The sequence below is a fragment of the Gadus macrocephalus genome, chromosome 9 (genome assembly GCF_031168955.1).
Source record: "Gadus macrocephalus chromosome 9, ASM3116895v1".
In the NCBI taxonomy this organism is placed as follows: Eukaryota; Metazoa; Chordata; class Actinopteri; order Gadiformes; family Gadidae; genus Gadus; species Gadus macrocephalus.
The window spans coordinates 324817-347307 of NC_082390.1; the positions used below are offsets into that span (position 1 = coordinate 324817).

Sequence of the window (22491 nt, forward strand, 5' to 3'; positions counted from 1 at the left end):
ATTAACATAAATGAATAGAGTGTTCATATATTTGCACAACATGCTTCATCTGTTCTGAAGGAAACCAAGACCTTAAAATGCTTGAATATAATGGGAACACTAAGCCCTTTTTTAGGGCTGGAGGCTTCAAGTGATATTCACAGGAGGAATGGAAAGTCAGAAATGTTCCAGTGAAAGTTGAAGTGAAAAGTTTCAGAAATCAGTTTCACAGAGTTACATGCCGTCATGGGTGAAACCCTCAGTCACACTGAACCTGACCTAGATCAACAACCTTGTACTCTCATGGTTGACAACCAAAACGGTCAGTGTTGTATGGGAATCTTTACTGTAGTGTAACTAAATAGTCTGTACAATGTTTAATCCATGGAATTAAAGAACACTTGAGTAACTTTTTAGAACTCAAATTGCTGCTGTCAGTTACCCTAGTTTTCCACTTCTTGTATTCTAGCACATTTAACTGCACTAATAGAACACATTGTTGAACCCAGTGCACATTTGTTCCTAAAGCCGGGAGGTTCGATGAGGGATGGGTCAATTTCCAGACTGAAACCACAGCACTGTTGGAGTTGGAGCCGACATTTAGCCTTTCCAACGTGAATCCCATCATCACACACACACTAGTGCCTGATCTCGGTCGGACACACACACACACACACACACACACACACACACACACACACACACACACACACACACACACACACACACACACACACACACACACACACACACACACACACACGATTAAATATCCACTTCAGCCAGTCTTTTTGGTAAGAGCTCCCTGGCACTCTCCCATTCCAACCAGCTGGCTCTCTGAAAGAGCACATTCTTCAATCTGCTGCCCGGCAAAGTCACAGGAGGACTCGTCACTCGCTGCTGAGAGCAACTGAACACAGAATACCCGCTATAAGATCCTTTCACTGATTGTCCAACAGCAACTAAACATGTCCACTCCACAGACATAAACAATCCTACATTGGCCAGTCTTGTTGGGTTAAGGAAGGCAGCAATTTCGAGTTATTATATTGTCGAGAAAATACATATAAAGCACGACATTAAACAATATCATAAAATGTATATTGTTTAACGTTAGTGCCACATATGATAATCGGTGCAATTACAGCTTTTTCTCTCAAAAGTTAACGATGACCTATTAAATATATAGCGCTCGTTAATAACACGATATTTTTCCACTCTCGAACCCAATGAATGACCCCCAAGAAGCACGTATTTGATCAACATATGCACAAAACAAAAGACGTCCATGCATCCAGGCATCAGGACTTCCATTTAAACCTGGCTAACCGTTAGCCATCTCAGCATGCAAGCTAACAGCTAGCGTTCACCATGTACGGTTGTCAAAATATCAACACTTGGCAAAGTGCTAGGACGTTGAATGGCAGCGTTCATAAAGGCGACAGTGTTCCGTTGTATGGACCTACCTTAATGTGTTTCAAGGAGGTCAGTTAAGTCCTGAGCGGTAGCTAGCATTCTTCCTCTGCATAACGAGCAGCAGTCTAACATATGTCTTGTGGACCAGACTGTAGACGTGTCTTCAAACTGAGCGGGCAACGCTTGCGGTAGAGAGGCTAGCGTTAGCCGGTTAGCCAACCACGTTCCTGGGTGAGAATAGGTAGCATGATGTTCTCTGAACGTCTTGTGTTTTTATTCGCGACTAGTCTCCCCCTGTGGTCAACGAGGAGTCCCCTTTCTCTAAATAAACCAAATACTACTAAAGCACTGTCTGACCATCAGCATGTATTGAGATTTCGAAAGACCACCCGATGCAGAGCACTTTAAACATTTCCAATTTAACCTGTAACCATTGACCAATGCACCCAGGGATTTGACAGTTTCATTTGACTACAGTAGTGCATATTCTGTGTGTTTGTGAGCTATCAGTACCCTTTGGACATATTAGCACGTGAAATATTTGCTCTTTAGTCAACGTACCTAGATATGTATTAAAACATTGTATTATGTATCATTGTATATACATTAATATTTATTTATTATTTTATTATTTATAAAGTGAAAATCTGTCAATGTAAAACTATGAAACATGAGTCCGTAGTTAGAAAATTTGTCATTTAATGCAACATAATTGTGATTGAATTACAATTAATCTCATGGAATAAATCACCAAACCAACAAATAGGTCTCATACAGTATATATTACAATGTGCCTTGGTTTATTATACATTAAGGATTCATTTTAATAAAAATATGCAATGTGCAGGGGAGTGAATTATCATTCAATTGTAAATTGGACATCAAGCACGTTAATTTGCTATTAAGTATTGGTTAATTAAGCTTGTTAAGGTGTCAGAACGCCATGTGCTGATCAAGAATTAAATTGGCTGAATTTTACGTTGACAGGCAGTTTAGCTTCAAAAGTCAGATATGGGAAACACTGAGCACTACCCAGGGGCGTGTCCGGACTAATTTAGTAGGGTTGACGTATGAGTGGTACAGGGGGCACCAGACCACAACACACAGCCTCGCAGGGCAATGTGGACAATGTTTATTATAGGTATACTACGTGAATTTACTATTTTATTTATATTCCAGATATAGTAGGGGTGGCATTCAGGGTAGCCAATTAATTTGTTGGCCCCGATGTGGACACCCCCTGCTGTACCAAATGGGAAGAGCGGTGGTTGGCCGGTCAATAGTGCTTTCCAACTCATCAACGAAACACCCTTTGCTTAAAACAATTAATAAAATCAAAGGGGCAGTAACCTAATGTAAACAGTGTTTTATTTTTTCAGTCAATGTGTTATATGAACAAAGAAAAAAATAGACATTTATATATATATATATAATTCTTCCTGCCAACGCAAATTTTGTTTAGTTTTTTCCCCAGCAGGTCAAACAGAAGGGGAAGCCTTTAGAAAATGTTAATATTGCACAGGTGATCATAAGGGTGGAGTTGCATACGAGTTCCTGTTCCCTCTCCTATGTCTTATATTATTACCTTCCAAAAACGCTTGTTATCAATATGATCATGATTTTATATTTCATATACAGAGGTTCCAACAGCATCTCCATAAAGAAAAAAATAAACCCAACAATTTAAGCAACGGTGAACATTTGAAGTGTAATGTGACATCTTTGTGTAAGACCAAACCTAAATTTTGCCTGTTTTATCAATTTTTCATACATGGACAATACAACTATCCAGTCATGCAATGTTGACGTCTTTTTCTTGGGTGGGTTAAGGGGCTGAATTTGTCTCGCTTTCCTGGGCTTTTTAGGCATTCTGCATCTCCTTTCCAATCTTGTAGCTCAGGATCTTGTTCCAGTCAATCTTGGTGCGAGTGACGGGTAGCTGGCGGCGTAAGGCTTTGAAGGTAGTGTCCGACATAGTCTGGTAATTCTCATTGATCGCAGTCTGCGTGGGGTTGGGAACAGACAGAGTGAAAAATAACATGTAAATTATTTTGATGCAAGCCACAGCGAAAGAGAGAAATGGAAAAGAACAAGTCTTGTCCCGGACTACCTTGTCCAGGTAGCCAAGGTTTCAACAGACAAAGAGTAGTCACAGTAGATGTGTTTTGAGGCCCGGGGATATTCCCCGGGCCTTTTGGAGCCGTTGAAGGTCATTTCAACAGTTATTCTTTTGTTTACTCATTAAGAAATGTACACAATGAGATAAATGTTTAAATAAAGAGGTGTTCTGTAGAACTACCCTTTCCAAGAAATGAATAGCTAGGGTCAGATGAGGAGAGGTTAAACACCTGGTATTCGTTCTCGGCAGCCTCCATGATCTTTATGAAGTCCTTCGCAGTAGAAGCTTCATTCTGATCAAAGGCAGAGACAGAGTGATGCACAGTTCAATTCATGAATTCATTGTTCAAAATGTGTTTGAATACCGTTGTACTGCAATTCCAGTGTGTGTGTGTTTGTGCGTTTAATTGAAATAGATTAAAGTTTTCTCAACGCCCCCATCCCTGGCCTGGGGCGGTTTTCCTTTTTCATCAAAGGCAACCACATATTTTATAAACTATCTTGAGTTCAAAGCTATAGATAGAATATCAACACATAGACCAGGCCTGACTCGTAGCCCTTCCACATTGGAAGGGTGGACACTTGAACGCTACAGAACGTCTCTCTTCTGTACATCCTCAGGCGCTCTGGGGTCCACATGGAAGCATACAACCCTGATTCAGTGAGGTGTACTCACAGAAACAGACATGGCCTCCTGCACCTCTTTGTGGCTGACCAGCTGGACGTTGCCGTCTTCATAATAATGGACCTGGAGGGGGGCATGTTTAGTTACCAAGAAGAAAGAACTAAAATCAACCAAAAATATACAAAAACACAGAGTTGACGATAGCTGAGATGATGAAGCCGGGTTTTAAAATGCAAATGTATTGTCACACATATACAGGTGGACTGACACACACCTGGATTTTCATAATGCCTGCCACCTGGGTGGTAGAGGGAGAGATGGTGAATTTCCACTCTGACCTCCAGCGTCCGTTCCTGAGAAGAGAAAATTGAAGATTAGGTTACCGAGTTCCCCTCCTACCAGGAACCGATGCATTGAAGATAAAAAAAAAGAAATAAACATGCTTTCATTTCATGACGATGTGTCAACTTCTGGTCAGATGGAGGTCTTCAAGAAAATAGATATTCTTTGTGGAACAGTCTATACCGGAACCCAAGAGTCATAAGATCACCATGCAACTAACCCTTGCATTCCGACTCTGAATAAAGTTGTGCTTCTTGGAGAGAGCAGGAGTGTATGAGGGCAAAGTGGATATAATGGAATTATGAGATCATTACCACAACAAGCCATAAGCTTGGTAAAACACACCCGCAAAGAGGATTGGCACAGTCCTTATCCAATTAGATTAACCAGATCCTGGACAGCTCAACCAGGCTAATAGGGGCAAACACTGAGAGGAATTCATTGTTATGTGCCTATTTTGGCAATGGGCAAACTCCTCTTTAAATCCTCTAACTCTGCAAGGTTATCTAATCATATTGTTTAAAACGGAATTAGCCAAATCAGATACTGTTAATGGTAACAGTAACAAGTTTCCTGAACAAATAACTTGCCAAAGCCAATGTATAAATCCCATGCTACCCATTCCATGAAGTGTGGAATGAATCCTGCTGAAAATGAATACAGAATGTTAAAAAATAAAACATTTCAATATTACCAGAAGTTTTTGGGTTGAAATTGATGGCACTCGACGCACACGATGATAGTTTTATGTCCGTCAATGGTTTTCCCATAAATCTGTTGGGAGAAGAAAGAAAAAATCCCCCACAAAAAAATATATTTATCCAATGATTAAATGTATTAAATCATACATTACTTACTGACCTGCAGAATGTATGAAAACAAGCTGATACAGCTGCTCATTCTTGCGCTCCATGCAAATGTGGTAAAGCAAATAAAAAAGTAAAATAGGTCATTAATAAGGGAGATACAACCATAAGCTGAGGGGAAGGGGGAAGGGGGAAGAGAGAGAGAGAGAACGAGAGAACGAGAGAACGAGAGAACGAGAGAGAGAGAGAGAGAGAGAGAGAGAGAGCGAGAGAGCAAGAGCGAGAGCGAGAGAGAACAAGAGCGAGAGCGAGAGAGCGAGAGGGAGAACGAGAGAGAGATGCACTGTAGAACGGGAATACAGTGCATCTGTTCCCTCCAATGTGAAAAATAAAAAGATCTCTTGATCTGTAATTACATATATGAATCTTTGCTTGAATCTAAATCAACTTTAGAGAGAGAAGGCTTGTATACAAATGTTTGGATTGGATACTATACATTTTTTAAATGCAAGAGAGTGTGTGTGAATGTGGAGAAGAGAAGGGGGAAGATGGAGCCAGAGGGAGGCCGGGCAGCCAGAGGGAGGCCGGGCAGCCAGAGGGAGGCCGGGCAGCCAGAGGGAGGCCGGGCAGCCAGAGGGAGGCCGGGCAGCCAGAGGCCAGGGGAAGGGCGGAGGGCGTACGGTGCAGACTCCGTTGGGGTAGTGCTCCTTGACGTAGGCCCTGACGGCCGAGTCCAAGGCGCTCCTCCAGGGCTCGATGGAGCTGTCGCTGTCGTGGGAGCGAGGGTCACTGGCTTCTTTCCTCAGGTGGTCGAACTTGAAGGAGATCTTGTTCTTGGGGTCGAGAATGCGGCCGTTGCCTAGGTCACCGTGCTCAGTGATCAGGACCTGCAGGCAGAGACCCAGAGCGTGTTAGACAGAAGGATTAGGGAGTTATTAACCTCACAGCAACGTGCCAGGCAGCAAGGCAGGGGAATTGGTCAAGCATGACGACATCTTTGCGCAACATCCAGCAACAAGGACAGAGTGTTTCAACACCCCAGGGGCCCGCTTTGTGGCCCATGACGGGTTTGTTGACAACAGATCATAGTCAGCTGTCAGAGGCTATTCTTTGTTTTTCTATACTCTCCGCGGAGGAGACAGACACAACCCAGGAGAAGATAAAGGAAGAAATGCAGGGACGATTAGGTATCTTTTAAAACGAGTTTGCAGCCACAAGGGGGCAGGCAGGTGCGCAGTTCTGATTAACGGTTGAATTCAAACCCTACTGGTTCCTCTTCCCTCGGCAGAACTGTTGGCCCAACAGCCGTTACTGCTAGGGCTGAACGATTAATGGAATTCAAATCGAAATCAAGATGTTATAGAACAGGGTATGCAAATCAAAAAAACAAGTTTATAGTTAGTTTATAATATAAATTAATCTCAACACATCGGCCTGGCCGAAAGGAAAGAGCAGTTTTAATGTTGACTGCTTCCAATGTTGTGTTGGTCATACTAAAGAATGATGATTTATTCCTTTTTTTGTGAATAATACACAACATAAGGAACTTAATAAATTATAATATTGCACATTAAATCGCAATCGCAATTTTGGTCAAAATATTCGCAATTAGATTATTACCCCAAATCGTTCAGCCCTAGTTACTTCCTGTTCCTTTTTTTAACAATATCAATGTAAACTATATGCTCTGCTCAGCACTGCAGTGCCAACCCACCTGTTCCTCATAGCCATCAATTTTCACTGGGGTAAACTGGTCCACATTGTACTGAGCAAATGCACTGCAAACAGAGACACAGAAGAGAAGCACATTAATTTTGCTGCAGGTTAATTTAAACATTTATGAATGCTGAACATAAAAACACATTCAGTAGTATTATTTTGTCTGGGTCCTATCATGAATACACAACATTTTATTTATTTACTTTTTATACATATTCGGGAGAATTTAATTTTCAAACTGAATATGAGATATTCTGGGAAAACAGAGGACTTTTCTCTGCGCGTTGTGGTGAGTAATGACGAGAACAGAGAGTGTGAACCGGAAGAGGACTCACTGCGCCGCGCCTTCCCGGAGAAGGTTGTCATTGTTGAGCAGCAATCGCACATCTGCAGGGAGGAGCAAAACACAGCATCAGAGGGTTGAGGCTTTGGGCCAACTAGAGGAACGCAGCCCTGTTGATGTACAGGTACGAGCTGGGAGTCTTAACGCGACGACAAGAGGAAGGAAGAAACAGGCTGAGCATGGACGTCGAGCGGCCCCAAAGGGACAGTCATTAGGGCTGGAGGTACTGTTAAAAAACGGAACAGGTGAAACACACCTAGGTATTTGCTAAACAGAAATCGATTGCATTGGTTCCATCGCCAAGAGTGCGAGACATAAACACACACACACAAACTTACCATTGAAAACTTCATTGAATTCTCCTGGTGGAGCGTGGATGACAAAGTTGGCTGATATGCGTACCTGTGAAACACAAGACAAAAGATTTACGTTAAGCAACTAATTTCATTACTACATCCACAGGACACAAACACACTGCTCACAATCCAACCAGGAAAGTGCCCACTTTCCGCATGTTGGAAAATAAGGGTTTCCGTGGCTCTTATGACCAAGAGCTACTGCTGTGCTCTGTTGTATAGAGACACGTCAAACAAAACATAAAGTACAGAATTAAAGATTTAAGTCTTTGTTTTTCTGAACATTGTGTGTGTGTATGTTTTGTTTTTCCCTCTTTATCCCATCCTAAATTCTTATCAGCAGCTGTTTAGTTATTTGATACTATATGCTTCAGCAATGTATTTTCAGTTTATTCCTGCCTGAAGAAATTAATAATTACTCAATTAATCCAAACTGACCGCAAACAAAACAACTGCTTCCTCAATGAAATTCACATGAGGCCCTGGAGGTAGGAAACCGACCATGCCCTCTATCAAGACGTGATAGTGACGCTACCAGGTAGATAGAGTGCCCTCAGTGCACTGTGGCCCATTTAGTTATTCTAAAGATAACCAGCAGATTGTTTTCGTTTTTTTCATCCACCAATCAATTAGTAGTAGAAGAGTTGAAGAATACATTATATGAAGCGCTGTATGTATGTTTGGATTATGATCGAATATCCAAATATCGGGTTAAGAAAAAAAAAAGTCAGTTCTTCATACTATCAATCTTTTACTGCCGGTAAACGTAGGACACGGAGACCACTACTGCCAAATTGAGTTTTTAATCAATTGATCGTTGAACGCAAAATTACAAAACAACAATATCACACCAGACAGTGGCTTTCTGATACACCCATCTGTCCGAGTTCGACTTGGTTTCAATGGGGTGTAAGGTTCTGAGCACACATGGCTTCCAAAGTATGAGAGTATACCAATTTCCTTTCATCACAAAGCAAATAGGTGGTTAGAACATTGTGCAAAGTTTTGAATGCATATCACGGCAGGACTAAGCCTATTTATCGGTTGATTAATCATACAGGCACCATTATAGGGAACGGTTCACCATAAAAGAAAAAACATCACTACCCGTTTTATGCATGTTGACTTAATAACCAACACGTGGAGCTTTTTTGTGTATTTTGGACTTGTTCCACATGGTGAAATAGTTTGAATAGTCAAAACTAAAGAAAGGTAATTAGGGCAGCCCATATTTGGCCATTCTGATGAGGGCTGCTTACCTCAACTGAAGACATGAAGCGTTCTCAGACGTCTAGTGCCCTTAGATAAATATTTTATGACTGGGATATTCAGATGAAATGTAACCAAGCCTTCTAACCGCAGTCCCCGAATATGCAGAACAATTTTTCATGAAAAACAAAAAACAAAACAAATACTGAATTGAGATTTGAATACCTATCCGGATAATCCGGCTAAACCCTATGGAAGAGCATGTTGATTCAATACAACCAAGATTTTCTTTGGTTGACTACAGCACTCATAATTTCAAATTCAAACTTTTTTTAAATTGCATTATTTTATGCATGGCTGATTGCAGTGGGTGCAGGTAGGGGAAACCAAGCTTATTGCCTGAATACAGGAAAATACTACTTTTAACAACTAGGTCGAGTTTGATAATGCCAAATTGAAACTCAGCATCTACCCCTCTTGCAGACATCTCTTTTTTTCTTCTATTCTGTTTCAGTGCAGACTTCCCGTTTCCAGGTCACATGTCAAACTGACAGCGAGACCATCGCCCCTCCCCCCCCTGTGACTCACCACCATATATGGGCACGAAAATGTATCATTCACTCTCTGAGTGACTCACTATTCTAAAGGCTAATGATAATGATTACAAGATTGATATCATATTAATATATAATACTATAAAGATGAACAACTCAAACACTAGGAAATAAGAATACATCAAAGAACTATCAAATGTGTTGATTCGAGCTGTTTATTTTGCCTTGGTTTGTGTTGAGTACGTGTGATAGTTTGTGCGTCCCATAGGTCCTTATTAGCTGTGTGTGTCCCAGGTCCCGGCCCTCAGAGCTGTAGATTGATTCCTGCTAATGAGCAGTGCTTAGGCCAAAACAGTGACTCACACAGGAACATGAATGATCCTGTTCCAAGCAGTACCTAAAGGTGTTCCCTCCCTCAGATACCTCCCTGCTGCTGTGGAGCAGATCTGAGAGAGGGGTTGTTAGAATGGGCAGACGAGATGCAAGCTCTTTATTCGTTTGATAGCCCAGGTAATGTGATGGGGTCTGTGCAGTCTAATAGAGCCACCGCCCAGGGCGGGCGGTGGCTCTATTAATGGTCCAACTTGCAGTAAGTTTAGTAGCGAGAATAGTTTTTTTCCTGGACAGTTCAGTTCAGTTCAGGGGGCAATAAAATGCATTGAAAAGGTGTTCCACATCATAAATGGCATCCTTTTTCAATACGTAGAAAGTACCCTGTATGGTTTAGATGACACAAAAACATAGAGAGAATAAGAGAAAACTAAGTTACCTAGATGATGTCAACTGATCCTTGACCCAGAGATTAAAATAGCTAAACATTTCAGCATTGTGATTGTAAAATCAATCTATCAGTATGCCTTCCAGCCAGGTTATTTCAGAATGCCACACCTATTAGTCACAAAGACTGAAAAGACACACTGATGGTGTCGTTTGCACGAAATACCATAGGGCTAGTAGAATGATTTTCACGCTAGCTTAAACAACCACATCCTGAGCTACGGGAAGGCGATATTAACACCAAGAGGTTTTTTCAAAACAAACAAAGGAACAAAAGTTGGTCTATAAAGTCAAATGTAGGCACCTCTGGAGGACTTATTTTATCCACAGGACTAACGATTTAGAAACAGCAATTGATTTTACTGATGGAGTGAAATTGTCTAATGGTGGTCATCATTATAACAAACGTTTCCACAAAGTGATTTTAAACCTATCAGGTCAACCACCCCACCTAGATGTATAGCTCTGTGAACAGAATCTGTGCTCCAAGGGACCTATTGTTCCTGTTGGGGGCGTAGTCTGGGGGGAATGCGCCGATCTCCTGCCTGTTGAGACTTGTCAGAACAATCTCTGCAGTTACCTTCATCTGGCTGTAGACACTCGGCGGTCTGGCCCCTACAAACACCCCTGCTACCCTGCACTAATGACACTAAGCGTGACCCAGCGCTCCTCTGGGGACCTGGACGGGGACCTGGACGGGGACCCAGAAGAGGGGCCAAAGACATTCATTGAATCCTGTGGCAGCAGCAGAACCCCATGGGGGGCTTCTGTTCATCAAACACAGCCAAGATCGCCTTGCACTGTTTAATTATCTGCTGATAGAGTATTGGCAAGAATTGTATTTCTTATATATTTACCAAGACACAAGGCAGCTGGGCTTGATAGACGCATGGAACAAATGTGTACACAAATGAGTGTCTAAAGGTGCATTCACACCAAAAGCCAAGCCGGCGGATTGGCGCCGATTAGCAAGCAGGACGCGGTTTATGCGAATTGTGCGTGATTCCAATTGCAAGAACGACACAAATTTGTAAGTATCTCAATTTTGGTGCGAATTAAGCTCGATGCTGAATCACCCGCACAAGAAACGTTTGCGTGAAAAAGTAAACCATACTTTTTTTCAGGGCCTAGATTCCAAAGATCTGCTCAACAGTTACAGGATTCCTCAAAGTACGGGAGTCCCAGTGTCCTCCTGCTATAAGCACGGGGAACTGAAGAGCAGACTGATCCATGTATTGTATTTGGACCTTTATAGAGGTCAATGGGAGGATAAAAGGTAGTGTAGTGTGCACAGCATATGACAATAAACCTCCAATTCCCAGTTTGCTTACAGACCAGTTTGGTCAGTGCGGTTTGGCTGTTAAATCACTATTCTCTCAGCTCTAATTACGGGACAATTTCAGTTTCAGAAACAAAATAGATATGAGACTTTTCTTTATGCATTGTTTTGTAGCCAAGAGATCTGAACAATAATACATAAAGTTGAATTGGCCCTGCGGTTGGGTGCTACTATAGCTGTATGCATCCTTATTTGGCTATGAAAAGAGTGTTGGTGACTTAAGAACCACAAGTGCTGAAGACAAACTTCCTGCTCTGTTTTTCTGAGAAGTCAATGAGTCTTGTTCTGATCTAGTTGACATACAACAACAAGCCTATATATAGTTTACCATAGTGGTGTTTACATATGTCGTCAATTAAATAACGTAGTTTGGTCAAAGTTTTCTGTTCAGCAAATATCTATACACCAACCTGGTATCCCATTTTATTCTGTTTTGAAAGTGCAAGAGCAATACAATCAAGGGGTAGGCAATGTAAGGTTGAACATAACACCACCACACTATGGTTCATCAACATCTTCGCACCTCATAACTTTAAATCCAACTAGTAGCTAATGGCCAGAGCATAGCAACGATGAGGATGAGGGAACCACACCCATTGGCCACTATGGTGCTACAATCCGAATAATCTCCTGACAGCGGGGGAACAAAACCATACGTTCGTTGATTGCAACTATGTGACATGTTTACTACCGAAACAGTGCAGACAGTTCAAATTATTAATGTTATGGATCAAGAACGCACAGCCATGTAGTATTACTGCGAACAACAGTGACGTTACAAGCTACTTGAGGGCTAGTGAAGTACTTTGACAGTTTACAGAATGTTTTCCTAATGTCATGCAAGATATATACACATACTGTACATTACATTACGGTTGACATCATGGTGCGGGGGCATTTGGACATCTTAAAACTACGATTAAATCGTTTAACTATCGTTTAATAAAAGGGCGTATTAGCAAGTGAGCTATCTGGCATGTATCGGGCTGGGCTAGGCTAACTAAACAATCTGAGAACTTTACGACAACGACATAAGACACCGTGAGAACCGCTTTGCCGTTCGAAAGCTGGTAACCGATTGAATGGCCAGCAAATGTTCATTTCATATGTCCACGGCTCCTATTTTGAGTAAACACCGTACAAGGAGCCTCCGTTCGGGGTTCGCAATAGAGCGGAAGTTGAGCTAAAAATAATAGACAAGCAGCACCGCGGCCTGATGTTCGCTTTTATTTGCACGGGGATCACGCGAGACCCATGCATGGAAAGATCGAGCCATAGGCAACTCAACATTCAAACCGTCGCAAGAATACAAATCAATGCAAATAATAAATTCCGAATATTACCTTTTCCTCATCGGACAGCTGCTCCTCACGATCCGCCATCTTTTCTTCCGGCACCAGCGCTTGTCAGAGCCCGCCGTGACGTCATGTCATGGGTGGATTCCTAGAGGCCTCTGTTGTCGTATCTGAACCGAAAGCATCTTCTAAAGTTTAACTTTACCACATGTTTAAATATATATGTGTGTTTTTACTTCTATCTATCTATCTACCTAATATCTTAATTTCTTATCTTCTTGAATTATTCTTGTATGACTGTTGCATTGTTTTCATTTAACGTTTTAGTTCCCAAAGCAGAATAACACTGAGGCCAATTTCTTTCGTAGATAGGCGAATTAGAATTATTTACTCATTAGTTTAACATAGCGTAGTTGGTAATAGAGATATAAACTGCTAAATACAACAACATTTACATCTCGAGTGAACCATAGACCTATTATCAATTCACCTTGGCCTAGCTCAACTCGAGGCTAGCCCTAAAGAGTTCAATCGATTATAAAAATAAAAAGTAATAAAGAAAATGACATTTAAGTAGCCTAATAGTCTAAATGTGTAACTCTGAACAGCTCTACCTATAAGCCATACCGCAATGTATTCAGAAACTTTGAGAAAACACTGGGTGTTTTTCTCTGTGGCCCTCAGCGTTTACACTCACAGTTCGTACATTTAGCACTAGATGGCGCTAAGAGGCTGCATTGTAGAGAGCGTGGACGTGAAACAGAAGAGACTTCAGGCATAGAAGAACAATGTTCTCCATTTCAGTGTGTGTGTGACTCATTTTCTTTCACTCTGGAATAACATAACACCACAGAGAACATGAAACAGAGCAGAGACAGAGAACTTGTAACAGATCGGAGAGACAGAGATGGGGGCAGGTTTTGGGGGAGGATTGGGTACTTTTATTACAATTATTACAGGTGGACAAACGCCTATGTCTTGCTTGTGCTAACTAAGTACCATGCTCGTGCATACTCGTGTGCTTGCTTGTGGGACCCCATGCATACCATAGGTGCATACACTAACATTAACCCGAGCCAGGAGTCAACGAGCAGCCCACCTGTAACGCTCACCCTTCGGCTAGCGCTGGCTTCAGGTTTCTGGTCTGTTCAATTCCTAGGTTTCCCCTGCTCTTTCCAAAACTGTAATTTAAACCTGGCTTTGAAAAGATTGACCGGGATTCCAACACTGCAGCCGATTGTTTTTGTACGTGCGGCGCAGTGCCATCTCAATATTACAGGGCTTGGTACGTATCTGTAGGGGTTATAGCCTCCATGGCAGGGCTGACTCTCCCATGACACATCTCCTCCAATCGAAGAGCGGGGAACGGTTGACTGAAAGAGATAGGCGTAAATAAAGAGCGTGCAAAGCAAGACAGGTCATTCCAGAGACAGGGCATATAATGATTGTATTTATATAAGAAAGAACACTTTAGGGTTTCCAAAATATTTTTTGGAAAGCAAAGGTTGAAGGATTTATAATTCCCTGATGTATGTTTCGCACCTGCAATAACATGTGATTCTCTGATCGGTTCCATTGTGATCTTCAAAAATGATTTCAACTGTATATCTTATTCATTTTGTTTTGGTTTTTCACGCATGTCTCAGAGTTACTGAAGATATTAAAATAAGGAAGTATCCACACTACATCACAGCATGCACACGCATCTGTACGCACACACACACACACACACACACACACACACACACACACACACACACACACACACACACACACACACACACACACACACACACACACACACACACACACACACACACAGACACACACACACACACGCGCGCGTGCTGTTAACTCAATAGCACTAATTACAGCTTAACCTAATTCGATTTCAACAATCTTTTGAACTCTTATAGAGTCTAAACTATTCTCATTCATTTAAATTCTGAAAGATCCTTTTCATAGCTATGTGGTTTCAGACGGGAGCGTGGCGTTGAGATGCTCGTAGCGGGGAGTCCCAACAGAAGTCGAATGAGCCGACCCGGCGCCTTTGAGAGCGGCTCATCCTCGTCGTCTCCTAAAGGAACGGAGCGGGAGTTGTTCTCTGAGTCACCCTCAGCCACCGCTTAGTCACCTCCAAACCCTCACAGCGTTCTGTTTCTTTTTATCAAGCCATCGGACAGACACACTGCTAAGTGCATTCAGTACTCATGGATATGACAAAGTGTTGAATAAAAAAACAGTAGGGAGCAGAGGGTATAATTTGACCATCATTTTAGTATCATTTCATAGCTACACCATGTTTGCCAAGCACTGGTGTGTGTCCCTTTCCCAGCGGTACCTCCTAGCCGAGTGTCCGTGTGAGAAACGTCGTTTTTGGCAGAACATCAAGGTCTCTGGGCGGTTCAGCCTGTATCGTCTCACCCCTGACAGTATCTGCGGTGACCGGCTGCTTTGGAGCTGTTCAACGGCTACTGTGTGGAAGTGAAGGGATGGACACATAGCTGAAGGGTCCATTGTGCACCGCGCGGCAATGTTTCCCTTTTGAACCACAATCAATCACACACACACACACACACACACACACACACACACACACACACACACACACACACACACACACACACACACACACAGACACACACACACAGACACACACACACACACACACACACACACATGCACACACACACACACACACACACACACAAACACACATACACACACACACATACACCCACACACACGCAAACGCAGGCACAAACACACACACAGACACACACACACATACACGCACACACATACACACACACGCACACACACACACACACACACACACACACATACACAAGCACATGCACGCAAAGCATGCATGCTCATATGCCATCCCACACATGCACACACAAAAATAAGCGCACACACACATGCAGACACATACACAAACACGCACGCACACACACAAACACTCACATGCGGAGACACACACACGCACACACACACACACACACACACACACACACACACTGACACTCACATCCCTGCCTCCAGGTCCGTGCGGCTCAGACCAGCCAGCTACAGGGCCTTTCAACCCGGCTGCCAGTGACCAAACTGTATTGGAATTCCAAGGGCACTCTTCCTCCCTGCTCTGATTGGTCCCGCTGTCACGCCGATTAGGTTCTGGTCTGTGAGTGAATCTGCAACGATGTTGAGGGAAATCCACCGCGAAGAGTATTAATACAGATTTAACAGAAGTAGTTTTTATAAATCCTTCAACCTTTGCTTTCCAAAAAATATAATAAAAGTAGTAATAATAAAAGTAGTTTTCAAAGTGCAGTTAGGTGTAATGAAAATATATGTCCCCCATAAGAATTGACTGTTCCAACTCATCTTACTGGTGGACAGTGGAAAGCAGTCCAGTGTAACAATTGCATTCTCCAGGTGGACAGTTGGAGTCTGTCTGGTAAAATGATTCACACTTGAGGACACTGGAAGGGGTCCAGTATTGTGATCGTCCACTACTTGTGGAAACTGGGAGCTGTCTAGTACTCCCACCATCTGATCATGTCGAAACTAGAAGGTACATCCACAGTCTGATGCACAGTTTAGGGTTTTTGGGCCTTCTCTGGTGACACAACAGAAATACAAGACTTTGTGAAAAAAACGTTATAGATGGATGCCAGAACTCCAAAGTCTGCAAGTATAGATCCACAGGTGGCTCCCACGGTCCGCCGATCAGAGCCTCTGAGGAGAACATCTGATCGATGAGCTCGGTGAACATGGAGGTCGGTAGGGACAAGGCTGCTTCTGAAGTATCAATTATGTCTGTGTACAACAAGATAGAGATTTTCAGCCCTGGAAATGCCAAATCTACTTTATGTGTAATGCATATATACTGTATCTAAAGTACTTTAACCATGATGAACAGAGACCTCAGCCCTTTGCAAGCTTCAGAACATTCCGCATCACACATGAGCAAGAAATGAACTGTGAGTACGCCGACTACAGCCCTGATGTCCCGGTACCACCGGCCCACTGATCACAGCTAATGGACAGAAGGACGTGTGATGCGCTTCCAAGTGAGGACGGACAAGGTATTCCAAGGATGAGGAGTTTGGAGGGCCGGTGGGCCCCCCCCCTCCCCTCATTAGATCCTAACGGAGGTGAGCTGACCCAGTGGGTCACTGCTGTACTGATGCCAGTGCAGGGCTGGTACGAGAGCGCACCAGCTCTGATTGGTGGGTCTTTGTGTGCGTTTGTGTGTGTGTGTGCGCGTGTATGTGTTTGTGTATGTATTTATTTGTGTGGGTGTGTGTGTTTGTAGTGTGTTTGTGTGAACGTGTGTGTGTGTGCGTGTGTGCGTGCCTGTGTGTGTGCGTGTGTATGTGTTTGTGTATGTATTTATTTGGGTGTGTGTGTGTGCGTATGTGTGTGTGTGTGTGTGTGTGTGTGTGTGCGTGCGTGCATGTGTGTGCTTGTGTTTGTGTATGTATTTATTTGTGTGTGTGTGTGTGGGTGTGGGTGTGTGTGTTTGTAGTGTGTGTGCGTGTGTGACTGTGCGTGTGTATGTGTTTGTGTATGTATTTATGTGGGTGTGTGTGTGTGCGTATGTGTGTGTGTGTGTGTGTGCGTGCGTGCGTGTGTGTGTCTGTGTATGTATTTATTTGTGTGTGTGCGTGTGTTTGTGTTTGTATTTATTTGTGTGTGTGTGTGCGTGTGTGTGTTTGTTATAATAAGCTGGATAGGCATTTCGGAGCTGTTGATTCACCAAGTGACTAAGGCTAACCAGCGGCTGTACTTTACTGATGTTTACAGTTGGTGCTCCATTCAGTTTAACGAGTAGCATCAGGTATGGCAGGGCAGAGGACTGCGTAGGCACAGGAGAACGTTGTTTTACTAATGTGAGACACAATGTCAATTAACCTTTGTTCAGTAAACGTTTTACACAGGATTACATCTCCTGTGATTCGCGTCAGACTAAAGTCACTCTGCCTACAGTTAGTTAGTGCCTCTTTTGATATCCAAAGGGAATGCCACTCCACTGCCATTAGTGGGAGAGGGGCAGAAAGAGGGAGACTGTTTACGTGTTTAAAGCACCAGTGTTCTCTTTCACATTGTCATTGTTTAATATCCTGTTCATGTTTCCAATACAAACAGGGGAGGATTCCCGCTGGAAAAGGTTGAACACTCGATACAAAAAGTGAAATGATGCTCTTATAAAATAATATCGAGTGCTGAGGAATGAGGAAGATAAAACATTTAAAATGTTTCCGAGCTCTGCTGAGCATGTTGCTACGCCTACAAGCCCTGATATTTACAGAAGCTAAAGGTTTGCAACTCATTGGGGGAGAGACGAGCATATGGCCAAATTCTTCTTGCCTTCTGGAAACCAATAAAGGACCTTCTTGGCAGGTAGCAATTTGAGCTTAAATGGGTACCATGATTATATATGCCATGCAGCCACATTATAAGCCTGCCTTATGGACAGGTCTGTTTCATAATAAAATGCATTATTATGAACTATTATGGGTTGTTGGCCTTGTGAACAAAACGTACAACGTGCAGAAGCTCTGTGATAATATTTTTTTATTACACTGAGGAACTTCGGACATCACATAGCATGTACCATCGGGAAATATAACGGACAACAGCTAAATCCTGGAGCACACGCACAGATATACACAGAACAGTGACGAGCATGTGGCACCATGAGCTACTGTGAATTTGAACGCACAGACACACAGATCCAGTTTATTCAACTCTTATTATTTTATTTTCAAACGCTTGTACTAATGTGACGTACTTACGACACACAAAAAGTGATACAAACACATGGGTTGATAAGTAAAGCAATACGGCTGCGTACAGTTCACACAAGCAGACACAATCCTGTCAAGGTATTTACAAAATGGCAGTGGTTTGTCGAACAGGAAAGGATTTATTTGGTGGCATTCTTATTTGTATGAAGCAACGTTCACTCCCTAGCGAACCGTTTCTCAGCATGGCATCACTTTCAACTCAAGGCTCATTAGGATACAAAAATATAGTACAGCAATTTTCTTGTCATAGCAAACATTCATACCTGTCCGTCAATGGCCCTCATCACATCAGCAGCCATAGAAAATATAGATGTATATATACACAAACAAAACAACAACAACAAACAATGTACATCGAAAAGGAAACCGTCTCATCCATGAACTGTTCCTTCATAAAGGCTACACGTCTGTCATGAACACCCAGATGTTGTTAATGACAGCTGAGGATGGCTGTCACTGATAGCATAGGCAAGTCTCAAGTGAGGGTTTGTACATATATATAAGAAGATGTAACATATATATAAAAAGATGTATTAAGCATCTAGCAAAATCAAGGAAGTAAAGGGGGTGATCTTTTACTCTTAGGTTGACCTTCTGAAATAAACAAAGGATCCAGACCTGAAGCTGTCCAGATACCACTACATATCCCCCTGGTTGGGTTAGAGTCAGATTATATTCACCTAGTTCATGTTGATATTTACAATTACCAAAGTAATTAAATTAATTGATTTACCAATGAATGGTATGCATTCATTGCTAAATGATTCAGGATTTTGGAATATGACTGAATATAAAAAATATGATATTTTCGTACTGAGAGATGTGTGGACTCAAAGTAAATCATAAGTTTGTTCTGAGGGGTAAAATTACTTTGATGTATCGAACGTTCAATTAACAACATCAAGATTCGGGGCACTCATGTTGTTGCTGTAATGCACATGCACAACCATGGCAACCATGGCAACCATGGCAACCAAGAATACCTTAGCAGGGCAGCATTACGGAATGGAGGTTACCTCACGTCATCCGGCCTTTATACTTCAGAATCTTTTATCTTGTTCATTCGTCACACCTAACAGCAGGTCATTAATGTTAAAACAAGAATCTTGAATAAAACACAGTTTTTGGCAATTGACCATCAAACTTCAATAGAGACATACTTTCCATCAGGCGTAATAAAAACAGGCGTGTGGCTGCCGTTGTTTCTCCTCTCCAACCCTACAAGCTTCTACTTGTTGTCAGACGCTCACTGTTTTGACATGTAATGTGTCGACATGGTGATGGGCTGTTTCAACTTAAAGTGTTCTTTAGTAGAGAAAATAAGTCAGTTCCAGAGAAAAGACTGAACTCTTTTTTTTCTTGGAAACATCTGTTGATTCCACATAGGTGAGTCACACGTGAGAGGTTCCTCCTACAGCATCAAACTCACGGAATGCAGGAGATAATTATACACGTATAGTATCCAGAGATCAACGAGGAAGCAACAGAAACCGCCCGCATCCAAACACACATACACACTCTCTTTTCAAGCATGCACACACAATCTCAAACACGCACACTCACACACACATGCAAACACAGTACTGAGCTTCATAATAAAAGAGAATTTGCATCATTCGAAGAGTAGGTGTTTGTGTGTGTGTGTGTGTGTGTGTGTGTGTGTGTGTGTGTGTGTGTGTGTGTGTGTGTGTGTGTGTGTGTGTGCGCGTATCTGTCTATGAATTCAGCAGGCAGTGCCATTCATTTTTCTCACCACAATAAATGACACGGCCATTTGTCGGCCATTCACATTAACGGCGAGACACCTTAAAAGAAAAGATAGATCTGTGCCATATCGAAACACAAGCCACCCAGGGACGAAAAGAAAGGAACCACGCCTCACATTACCCGGCCCACCCCGCCCACCCAGCGCCCCACCCCGCCCCCCGCGCCCCCCCACCCACCCCCCGCCCCCCGCGCCCCCCCGCCCCCCCACCCACCCCCCACCCCACCCCCCACCCCGCCCCCCGCGCCCCCCCACCCCCCACCCCGCCCCCCACCCAGCCGCCCACCCCTCCCCCCCCCCCCCCCACCCCGCCGCCCCCACCCGACAGGCCGGGCTGAGCAGCAGACATTGAGACGTGTTGGCCGGGGGTGGGATGTTTCCAGGCCTTTGTGCTTGTGAGACAGTGGCTTTGTCCGCTGGTACGAGGAGGAGTCCCTCCTTGCCGTGTAATTGTCTTGTAGGTAAACCACAAGAGAGCCGACCTTTCGTTCCTCGGGGTCACCGAGGGGTCAGAGGTCGGGCACGGGGGGTTTTCTCGGGAGTGCGAGTTCCTTCAGGTGAGTGTTCGGCTCGGCCTGTGCCCGTCACAGTTTTGGAAAACGCACGAGGCAGGTTAATGGTCATTATGTACACCCAGTGAGCAGTCGACCCGTCTGCGTTACAGTGTGACACCGTTTATGTACAGCAGTGTGTCCTAGGCCTCGCACAAGGCCCTGCCTCCAGTGAGTCCTAGGCCTCGCACAAGGCCCCGCCTCCAGTGAGTCCTAGGCCTCGCACAAGGCCCCGCCTCCAGTGAGTCCTAGGCCTCGCACAAGGCCCCGCCTCCAGTGAGTCCTAGGCCTCGCACAAGGCCCCGCCTCCAGTGAGTCCTAGGCCTCGCACAAGGCCCCGCCTCCAGTGAGTCCTAGGCCTCGCACAAGGCCCCGCCTCCAGTGAGTCCTAGGCCTCGCACAAGGCCCCGTCTCCAGCGTCCAGCCTTCGGTTTGTCATCTCTATCCTTTCTCTGAGGTCATCCGTCTGTTAGTCTCTCTCTCTCTCTCTCTCTCTCTCTCTCTCTCTCTCTCTCTCTCTCTCTCTCTCTCTCTCGCTCTCCCTCTCTCTCCCTCTCTCTCTCCCTCCCTCTCTCTCTTCCTGTTACCATATTCGGCTAACCAGGCCCCCCCTAGCGGTCAGGTGCAGCAGGCCAGGTGGGGGCGCTGCAGCAGGGCGTGGGACGGGGGGGGCAGGGAGGTGGAGGCGCTGGCGGCGGGGTAGGGGTCGGCGGAGGGGTAGTGGGAGGAGGAGGAGGCGGAGGAGAAGGAGGAGGTGGAGGTGCGGGGGTACGGGGAGGTGGGGGAGAGGAGGGGAGGGTAGGGGCTCATCTTGTCCAGGTTGACGTAGGTGGTGTTCAGGAGGACGTAGTGCTCGCCGCTGAAGCTGGAGAAGATGCCGGAGATGCGGGCCACCAGCTCAGAGAAGGTGGGCCGACGCTCCAGCCTGGGGTGCCAGCACTCCACCATCACCGTGTACCTGGGGGGGTGAGTCCTGATCAGTCGATGTATCACAGACGACGTCAGCGGATACACTCTGTATACGTCGACGGTAGCTCCCTCCTCCCTCCATGAACCTTGGTCGTCTCACTGAAGACGATTGGTAAATGCGGTGTAGTCCCATGATCGTCTTCCATTAATTAATACTTTGTGGTGAAAAAGGGACGGCAAGGAACTCCTTTCAATCAATGAGACACCATCAATCCCCACCGGTCGAAACCAACCTCGCCTTTAACCCATAGAAAATGATACATATCTACGGACAGAGGGGCTAGAGGACAGCATAGCACGGTGGTCGCTATTATAGCATAGAATTCAAGGATGCATGCATATTCCAAAGATATATTCGACTTCATTGCGACAAGTGTTTCGATTTGTTTTAAAAGAGCGGCAAAAAACACAAGCAGTAGGGGTAGTTTGTGGAACTCTAACGTCGCCATGATTCCCCATCAAATCGATACAGCATCATTCACCTGTGCTTCCAAAGGCCTGTAATAGTCTCG

General features: G+C 44.0%; 3 protein-coding genes across 9 annotated transcripts in view; all 3 read right to left on the reverse strand.

Annotated features, from left to right (window-relative positions):
- Positions 1-1882, reverse strand: part of LOC132463939 (suppressor of tumorigenicity 7 protein homolog) — a 34908-nt gene extending 33026 nt beyond the window's left edge. The window contains exon 1 of one of the 7 annotated variants that reach the window (XM_060060064.1): positions 1446-1882. The gene's annotated coding sequence lies outside the window, so the exon portion shown is untranslated. The remainder of the gene's footprint in view (positions 1-1445) is intronic. The other 6 variants (XM_060060065.1, XM_060060056.1, XM_060060060.1 and 3 more) reach the window with 6 other exon arrangements.
- An 864-nt stretch (positions 1883-2746) lies between these two features.
- Positions 2747-13061, reverse strand: LOC132463942 (F-actin-capping protein subunit alpha-2). Its single transcript, XM_060060067.1, has 10 exons — positions 12927-13061; positions 7687-7750; positions 7341-7392; positions 7001-7064; positions 5967-6173; positions 5175-5254; positions 4413-4491; positions 4190-4261; positions 3744-3806; positions 2747-3397 (listed from the first exon to the last, which is right to left on the reverse strand). The coding sequence occupies exons 1-10, from the start codon at positions 12963-12965 to the stop codon at positions 3257-3259; spliced, it is 861 nt and encodes a 286-aa protein (XP_059916050.1). The 5' UTR covers positions 12966-13061; the 3' UTR covers positions 2747-3256.
- Positions 13062-21457: 8396 nt separating this feature from the next.
- Positions 21458-22373, reverse strand: LOC132463944 (hepatocyte growth factor receptor-like). Its single transcript, XM_060060069.1, has one exon. The coding sequence runs from the start codon at positions 21956-21958 to the stop codon at positions 21629-21631; it is 330 nt and encodes a 109-aa protein (XP_059916052.1). The 5' UTR covers positions 21959-22373; the 3' UTR covers positions 21458-21628.
- Positions 22374-22491: the final 118 nt, after the last annotated feature.

What these genes read in the sequence shown, in the direction of transcription:
- LOC132463942 (XM_060060067.1), bottom strand. Translation starts at nt 12,965, where the DNA reads ATGGCGGATCGTGAGGAGCAGCTGTCCGATGAGGAAAAG. An exon ending in ACCCCAACGGAGTCTGCACC is followed by an intron (nt 5,255 to 5,966) that starts GTACGCCCTCCG and finishes TTCTCCCAACAG; the next exon opens with ATTTATGGGAAAACCATTGA. An exon ending in TTTCAACCCAAAAACTTCTG is followed by an intron (nt 4,492 to 5,174) that starts GTAATATTGAAA and finishes TTCTCTTCTCAG; the next exon opens with GAACGGACGCTGGAGGTCAG.
- LOC132463944 (XM_060060069.1), bottom strand. Translation starts at nt 21,958, where the DNA reads ATGGTGGAGTGCTGGCACCCCAGGCTGGAGCGTCGGCCCACCTTCTCT.